Source organism: Podarcis filfolensis (assembly GCF_964270895.1).
Source record: "Podarcis filfolensis genome assembly, chromosome: 8".
NCBI classification, from domain to species: domain Eukaryota; kingdom Metazoa; phylum Chordata; class Lepidosauria; order Squamata; family Lacertidae; genus Podarcis; species Podarcis filfolensis.
In genome coordinates this window covers 51,284,551-51,293,308 of record NC_139611.1, presented here as the reverse complement: position 1 = coordinate 51,293,308, position 8,758 = coordinate 51,284,551, and the positions used below count along the sequence as shown (strand labels likewise).

Genomic DNA, 8,758 nt, shown 5'->3' with positions numbered 1-8,758 from the left:
TGTGTCAGCTCACACCAGAGATGCTTAGATCACCAAAGGGAGGAGGACAAACCTGCCACGACAGTGATTTACTGCTATTCGTGCTCAATCCAGAAACAGGTAAATACCTAGAATGCTGCTAAGTCAGTCCCCTCTCAATCCAGCACAGTTTATTTGATTATGTTAAGAATTGCAGTGCTCAGGTGCCGCAGTTAAGGCTTACTTCACCTCATATGTGGGGGAACCTACAGATCTGATGCAAAGGCGCCCATGTGGCAGAACCACCAAATAAAAAATCTACAGTCATTTGGCTGTGCATGTGTGTTTTAATGGGTCTATGTGGAATTGGAAGTTCCAGAAGCCGGTTTACATTGCAGCAGCAAAAAGATAAAAGTGCCAAAGCTCCACCGAGACTAATTCATGGCAGGCATAAGCAGCTGAAGACAGCTGCCTACTCTTCTTCAAACACACAAAAAGGCACCAACTAGCAGCCCTGGGGCCAAATCTGCTCCCCTAAGGCTTCCAAACTGGCCTCCCGCACAGCCCTTGATCCCCCAGCATAGCCCTTGCCTCTCACCCTGCAGGCAGAGCACAACTATTGTCACTAACAGTCACTTCCGTGAATTTGTCCAATCCTCTTTTAAAGCCATGCAAGTTGACTGCCATCACTATCCAGTACAACTGCAAGGTCTTGTTTCGGGTCAGTCTCTGCTAGATGAGACCCCATGATCATATTATTATTATTATTATTATTATTATTATTATTATCATCATCATCATCCAGAATGGAGTCATTAAGACAGTTGGATGACACTTTGTACGCCTCCTTCTAGCAACTCCTGCAGCCAAGCTGGTGCCAAACATATTGCTCTTTTTTTGGACCACATCAGCGAGGTCAGTAGGGAGGTCTTGTTGTCTGGGCAGCCCAGGACCTCCATACACACTGGCTAGACTAGGCTAGCGCCTTGAGGTCACTTTGTTGAGGGGTGGGTGCGGGGAAAGGCCCATCGGCACAGAGTAATCCTTTGGGCATGCATAGGCTTGCCATACGTAAGGGAAATTCCTTACATGTCATTGTTTTGGAGGGGTAAAAATGGTGTCAGAGGCGATTTTTGTTGAATTGGCAAAATGCCATGGAAAACCCAGATGGATGGCAACACAGTGGGAAAAGCAGTGAAAAACAGCTCAAAAAGCTTAAAAGCAGTATTTGGGGGTTAGGTTCCCAGCAGACAAAATAAAAAAATAAAAAAAGCTCAACAACTTGGATTTGTCCCCCCCCCCAAAAAAGACAATCAATTTTACTTTTAGAAATATGGCAACCCTAAGCATGCACTTAACCAGCCAGCTCCTTGGCAAAGCTTTGGCGAGCTTCCTGGCACATATCCTACCCTCAGGCGCAGGATCGTAAATGGGAAGGGGGCCTAGCAGGGTTTCCATCACACTGACACCGCCCCCCCAAAAAAAATATTATAACAAGGACAATGCGGGGGGTTTCCTTTGAGCGCATGCAGAGCGCTCTCCCCTTTGATACTTGGAGGGGCAGAGGAGGCCAGGGGGCAAGAAAGGAGCGGGGCTGTGTCCGAAATTCAAAGAAGCAAGGGGTATGCGGAGATGCCTCTGGGCGCGTGCAGAGTTCCTGCCTGCGCCCCTGGATAGAAGCGGGGAGGAGAAGGGGCGAGAGCAGCGAGCAGCCCGCAATCCCAGCACCCGACCCGCGGGGCGAAGGGGCGGGCACTGCGCGGCTCCTCCTCCTCCTCCTCCTCTCCCGGGCCTTCCCTCCGCCAGCGCCGGCCTCCTTCTCCTCCTCCCTCTCGCCTGACGGCCGCGGCGGCTGCAAAAGGCATTTCCCTTTTTTATTTTTTCAGCAGCCGCAAGTGAGGTGAGTCGCAGCCCCGCCAGCCCCCTCCCCCTCCGGCGCCCCCCTCCCGCCTCCCCGGGGGAGACCAGCCGGCCCCCTCGGCTGCCTTTCCCCCCCGGGGGTGTCGGTGGGGCGCTGGCACGAGGGGGCGCGAGCTGAGCGGCGGGGGGAGGCTGCCTTCAGTCTGGGGCAGGAGGGGGGGCGCCTCCTTTGTGAGCCATCCTTTCCCCCTCACCTCAGAGTCTCTTTTAGCGCGGGTGGGGGTTGCAAAGAGAAAAGGGGGTTGCTTCCCTCCCCCAATTTATCAACAGCCTCCTTTTTATTCCTGGGCTTTATTATGAAGGGAAGGGGCATGTAGAGGAATCGAAAGAGACCCTCCCGCCCCACAGCCGCCCCAGATAACACTGTTTCTTCAAGGGGGGAGAGAGAAGATGGTCAACCCTCTGGCCCTCCCCACGAGGGGGGGGAATAGGTTTGAGAGTCTCCCCACCAACACTATGGAAAAAAAACCCATAGTAGCTGGGGTTGAGTGAGGATTTTTTTGTTTTTTTACAGGGATTTGGGGGGGGAGTGTTTTCTTAAGAAATTCTGTTGCTGAAGAGGGGTTGGGGTCTCCAAGCTCTGAATCTGGGGGCTGTAGGGTTCAGGATTTTGCTTTCCCCACAGCATGAGGGGAGGTATACAAATTAATAGATGATAATGATAACAGCAGCAGCAACAACAAGTTGGGGTTTTTTCTGGACGGGGTGTGGGTGGGTGACAGGAGTTCAGCCCCAAGGGCAGGTAGTTGGTTTCATAATTGGGAGAGCTTTAATAGTGCCTAAGGGTAGTGAGCTATAATATGCATTCATGGGATATTGAGCCCTATGGAGTATTATTTGGTAGGGTGGGAGAGTTTGTTTATTTTGCATAGAGGGGGAATGGGTGGGCTCTGAGGGTGTGTGTCTGGAGTGAATTGGGGGACATTTTGGGGTGTCTTTCTTGTATCTCATGGGCAGGCAGGTTATTTACCTGTGTGTATGTATGTTTGGCTGTGGCTGTTTTGAGGAAGGTAACAGCCCACAGTGGCTGAGTTCTCTCTATTTGGTGGGGTCTTCCTGGCTTGTCTGTGCGTATGTACATTTTTTGTTGCAGAGTTTGTATTGCCAGGTTGACATTCTTACATGTGCTGGTGGGGAGGGGTTTTTTTTGGACCCTCTGATCACTCCTCCCCTCTCCTAGGTAAATAGTTTTTGCTGAGAAAGAGGCGACCTAATGCCTATGAAAATTTGTGAGGAGTGGACCAGAGCCAGGTGTCCTCAGGCCTTTGGGAGAGCACGTTTGTTTTCTGGCTCTGCTTGCTAGCGTCCCATTAGTTCATATGGTTGGCAACTGCAAGAACAGGATGCTGTATTATGATGGGCTTTTGGCTTGAACCAGTATTTCATGGAGGGGTAATTGTCTCCCACATTGCCTACTCTGGATAACTCTCTCCCTCTCCCTCTCCCTGTGTGTGTGCTGAAGGGGAGGGAGTCCCCATTGCTGAGTCCTCTTGGCTGTTGACTCCACTATGAGGATTCTTTGGCTGTGGGGAGAGGTGGGTGGTTGTCCCAGGGATTCCTGCTATGAGGGAGAGAGCCTAAAGTCTCTTAAGTTAGCCTTTGCCACTCCGGTGCCCTCAAGATGTTTTGGACCAGGCATAGGCAGACTCCGGCCCTCCAGATGTTTGGGACTACAATTCCCATCATCCCTAGCTAACAGCACCAGTGGTCAGGGATGATGGGAGTTGTAGTCCCAAACATCTGGAGGGCTGGAGTTTGCCTATGCCTGTTTTAGACCACAACTCCAATCAGTTTGGCCCCAAGCATGAGAAGGGAGATTGACCTTAAGGAGAGTGGCAAGGCCTTTTGGCTTTTGCACATTAAGTATCTTAGGAACAGTAGGAGTATTCAGAAAGCCCTCTCCATTTCCACCTGCATAAGGCACTCACTGTGGGGCTGGGGAGAGTCAGGAGGGTTATCCTAAGAATTGGTTGTGAGGAAATCATTATAGCTCACTTGTTCCTGGCAGAAGGACAAGTCGAGGTAAAAACAGGACAGATTGCAAGCCTTTCAGTTCTCAAAGCACTTATCCTGTATATATCTGTTGTTGAATATGGATGTAGCCTGAAAGTGAGCAAGTTCAGAGGGAGAGATACACAGTCTATGATGGGGCCAAAGTAGCCTGATCAATCAATGTTGGAGTAATATAATTAGTGTGGGTGCTTAAAGCTTTGGATGTTTACGGGAGTGGGAAATCCTTCAAAACCTCTTGCACAGCATAGGCAGAAGGGAGATTATATTGTGTATTGCTACTAATTAATAATAACATTATTTAACAATAACAAAAGGCCAGCCTTGAGGATCAGCGGTTTCCTCATCAAGAGTTTGAGCAACAAGGAGTGTTTACATGTTGCTTTGGGTTATGACCTTAGATTAGAAGGATGACACATAAGCCTGGGTGTGTGTTCTCTCTCCCTGTTCAGGTCAAACTGCAGTAACGTTGTGACTCTGCTGTGTGATTACTGGGCCGTTCCTCTGCCTGGGCCAATGCTAGATCTGGAAGTGGTTCCCGAGCGATCTCTTGGGAATGAACAATGGGAATTCACCTTGGGTAAGTAACTTTGTTGCCTTTGTCAGCATCTTGTTTATAATGAGAAGTGATGGGTATATTGGGACAAAGGGACATTCCCTCCAGTGTTGTTCTGAGAGTTAAATTTAGGCGAGTATAAACCTCTAACATGTTGGAAGCATATGATGTTAATTCCAAGGAAGGAATTATTTTGAGAGACATTCTGAACATTACACTGAATGTGGTAGACTGAGAGGGTAATATTCTGGGCTGTGCAGCTTCTTCCTCATATAGAAAGCTCTGAATGTGGTAAGTTAGCACCCCAAGAGAGAACACTATGCTAAATTTTTCTTCACTGAGGTGCTAATGCCACTTACTACATACTAGCTTACTACATGTAAGGATTTTTACTGTATTATGAGTATTAAAAATAGAGCTTCACACCTGAACTTTTCGAAAAAGATTGTGTCCAGAATTACCTTCCACATTATTTGTCAAATGAGTTTACCCACAGATGCTTCTGTGGCTGCCCTTAAACGGGTTCATGTTTTGTTTATGCTTTGCTTTGGCACTTCCTCCTCAAGTAATTCTAGCATGTTTAGCAACAGCCATCAGGAGTCACATGGTTATTGCTCAGAACAGCATTTAGCCTTGCTGGAAGCTGGGTGCATGAAAGGTGCAGAGTATTTTTCCAGACAAAGATTTTTGCCCACAATACTAATTTGAACGATGGTTTTAAATGCTGTGATGCTATTTAGAAGAATAATTTAAACAAGTTTTTAAAGTGATTTGAGAGCAGGTAGTTGAATCTCGAGTTGCCTCCAGTGAGAGAGAGGACTAATTGATGTGATTTTTTAATTATTTGTTGTGACCTGCCTTAGAAACCTGTATGGAAAGCAATAATCAAATGTTTTGAATAGATTTATTTTCTCGGATCACTTACTCTGCATCAGTCTATGCTGCATAGTGGACAGAGTGTTGGATTTGGGTGCAGGAGAAATGAGTTCAAATTTCCCCATGTCCTGGGTGATCTTAGGTTGGAAAATAATGACTGGTGCATCTAGCCTTACAGGATGGCTGTTTTCAGTGCTTTTTTTTCCTAAAAAAATGTTTAGGGGCACTCTCATTTTGACTCAATAAAATCACCATTTTATAGTTCAGTCAGGGAAAATAAATACAGTAAATGGACAAAAGTACAAAGATTCACAAAATGTTTAGGGGTATGTGTACCCCTGCATCCCCCCAGAAAAGAAACACTGGCTGTTTTAAGGATAACATGGAATAATCCTGTGTACACCACCCTAAGCTATTTGGAGGAAAGGCAGAAGCAAATATAATCAATAGAACAATCTACAGCTAACTGAAGAATCCTTGATACTATTGTCTTGGTTTCTGTAGTAGATTTGCATTACCAGACTTTCATATTATACAGGATGTTTTCCAACAGTGTACTGCGTCCAACATCTGGTAATAGTGGTAATGAAAGCCTTAAATGAAGGCATGGTGTTGTTTTACTGAGCTCTGTAAAAATTTGTTTCAGAACTAATATGAAATGCCAATAACCCTTTGTGTGTGTTTTAGCTCCTTGTGTTGCTTCAGATTAATAGGGTTTTACTAGGAATTTAGAACTTTGAGCAAACAAAGTTGATATGCTGAAGGATAGCTGTATGTTGTTGGGCCCACAGATAAGTGTATAAATGTAAGCTGGCATATAGATTATGCATATGTGAGGCAGTTTACTGTGTATAGTTTCTTCTTCTCCAGACAGCAGACTTTTACACACTCACCCACTGTCACACACTCACTCACACTCACACCCAGTCTCTGCATGTTACTTGTGTTTAGTTATCGTTTATACACAATTTTAAGACTGGGTGGGGGCCAAATTACACCTCAGTACTAGGGCTTGCCGATTGGAAGGTCAGTGGTTCAAATCCCCACAATGGGGTGAGCTCCCGTTGCTCGGTCCCAGCTCCTGTCAACTTAACAGTTCGAAAGCACGTCAAAGTGCAAGTAGATAAATAGGTATCTCTCCAGCGGGAAGGTAAATGGTGTTTCCATGAGCTGCTCTGGTTTCTCCAGAAGCAGCCTGGTCATGCTAGCCACATGACCTGGAAAAACTGTCTGCGGACAAACTCAGCCAGAGTCGTTCGCGACTGGACTTAACTGTCATGGGTCCTTTACCTTTACCTTTTGCATACTTCACAGAGTAATACCAGGGTCTGATTCCCAAATATTCCAGGCATCCTGTCGTGATGGGATATCAGGAGCTGAGATCTCTGCAGTTTTTGGCCCAGATCAGGAATAATGGTATTGGTCCAATAAACCATGGTTTATAGACTAAGAACGAGTAGGGTGCCCACATTCTCCTCTTTTTTCTTATGCAGTGTAATGGAAAACTTCCAGGGTTTCTTAAACCACAGTTGCCTATTACATCTGGACAGAGAAAGTGTGGTTTAATCTCCAGCAGGAAACTGTGTTTTAATAAAAGTAAGGGAATTTTCCATTACAGTGTGCAGTACAAGGGAGGGAGGAGAGTAGACAGCATGTAGGAACTACGCTTATTCTTGGTCCACTGAACTATGATTTATTGGACAAAGCCTTTGTGTTTCAAAGCCAGTGCATTGTTTGCTCCACATCCTAATGCTTAGAGGGATTTTGGAGAGATAGCAGCAAATGGTTCGGGTAAGAAGAGGAGGATTTGTATACCAGCAGTACCATCAGAGAAAAAAGGCTCCATATCTTCACATTGTCCCTGTTCAGACATCACACTAGACCACAGCTTAAAGCATGGCATGAATGAGCTGGGGGGGGGCTTGGGCTCACAGGCTCCCACCCCTCTTTTCTACCTCCTAGAGCAGCTGTGAGTAGTTGGGAAGTTCTTGCTTCCATTTTTGCTTACCTACACCTTGCTCTTTCATTCAAATAATCAAACTGTAGATAATGTTAACAATAGTTTGTTTGAAACAAGTTATCTTGAAACTTTTGTTTCATAGTGAAGATTATGTGGGATTGGCCTATTTGAACAGGAATAGTGTATCCAGAGTTGAGTAGATGGGTGGGTGGGGGGAGTATTTTTAAGATCTATAGGGTTGTAGCAAATGTTAGTTCCACTCAGAGTACTCCCGTTAAAATTACAGGACCTAAGTTAATCATGCCCATTAATTTCAGTTGGTCTACTCGTAGTAGAACTAATATTGGCTATAACCCATTATCTAGATTCTTATTCTAGTTACAAAACATTCTTGGACTAAGGCTGCTCTGGGTGTTTAGAGATGCATGTTGTCAAACATACACCGTATGCAGAGGTTATGCATTTGTGCTTAGATCTTAATGTGAAATGGTGGTTCTGGACCAGCTTTACTTGCTGGACAACTTTTTTTCAGTGGCATCCATTATGTTGTTGAAGTGTGTATTTGGTACAGCTCGTTCCTTTCCTACTTCAACTCTTTATGACCTTTGCAGGTCATCACGTAGTTTTGTTATTTGAAGTGAATAATTATTTATATGTATGTAAGATATATCTAATTCTGTATGTACATAGCTACCAGTCCCAGCTTGTTTATCTTTGTTTGCTTTTCCTAAAAGCAAATAAATAAATGAAAGATGATTGGCACTTGTCTGTTATTGGGGCGCATCATTCTCTTAGTTGTCATTATCCTTTTAGATAATGTTCCAAAATCCACATTAGGGCAATACAGTCATACCTCAGGTTGAAGTAGCCTTGGGATAAGTATTTTCGGGTTGCACGCTGTAGCGACCCGGAAGTAACAGAGCGTGTTATTTTCTGGTTTCGCTGCTCACGCATGCGCAGACGGTCAAAAATGACGTCACGCGCATGCGCAGAAGTGGCGAATCGCGACCCACGGATGTGGGTTGTGTTCGCTTCTGGATGCGAATGGGGCTCTGGAACGGATCCCGCTCGCATCCAGAGGTACCACTGTACTAAAATATCACATAATAGTAGTGTGCAAGCTTTGCCATAATTAGGTATTGCCCTAGGGTGGATTTTGGATTATTGTCTTATGAGCCAATATGACTGCCTTTGCTCTTTAGGTAATGTTGGCTGAAAGAATATGAATTCTTCATCCTTTCATCTCATTACTTAGTATGTTTGCTCACAAGCGGTTTTAGTGTATCAACCTGTTTTTGGTTTTTGTTTCATATAATTATTGTCATTGTTGATGGATCACTTTAGTTCTAAACCAGATGCAGCCACATGTGAAATCTTTCTGTTGTTGCAGCATCTGCAGTGGACTATTTTATCATGTTGCTACCTTGGCAGACAACTGCAAATACATTGCTGTCCATCTCAAACATTTTAGTAATGTG

The 8,758-nt window shown here is 45.2% G+C and overlaps 1 protein-coding gene across 1 annotated transcript in view; it reads left to right on the top strand.

The window, feature by feature from the left end:
* The first annotated feature begins 1,730 nt into the window (after positions 1 to 1,730).
* PHAF1 (phagophore assembly factor 1) overlaps positions 1,731 to 8,758 on the top strand; it is a 41,608-nt gene continuing 34,580 nt past the window's right edge. Inside the window, exons 1-2 of the mRNA XM_083624919.1 lie at positions 1,731 to 1,858; positions 4,341 to 4,468. Coding sequence (XP_083481045.1) covers positions 4,405 to 4,468 — 64 coding nt within the window. The 5' untranslated portion in view covers positions 1,731 to 1,858; positions 4,341 to 4,404. The remainder of the gene's footprint in view (positions 1,859 to 4,340; positions 4,469 to 8,758) is intronic.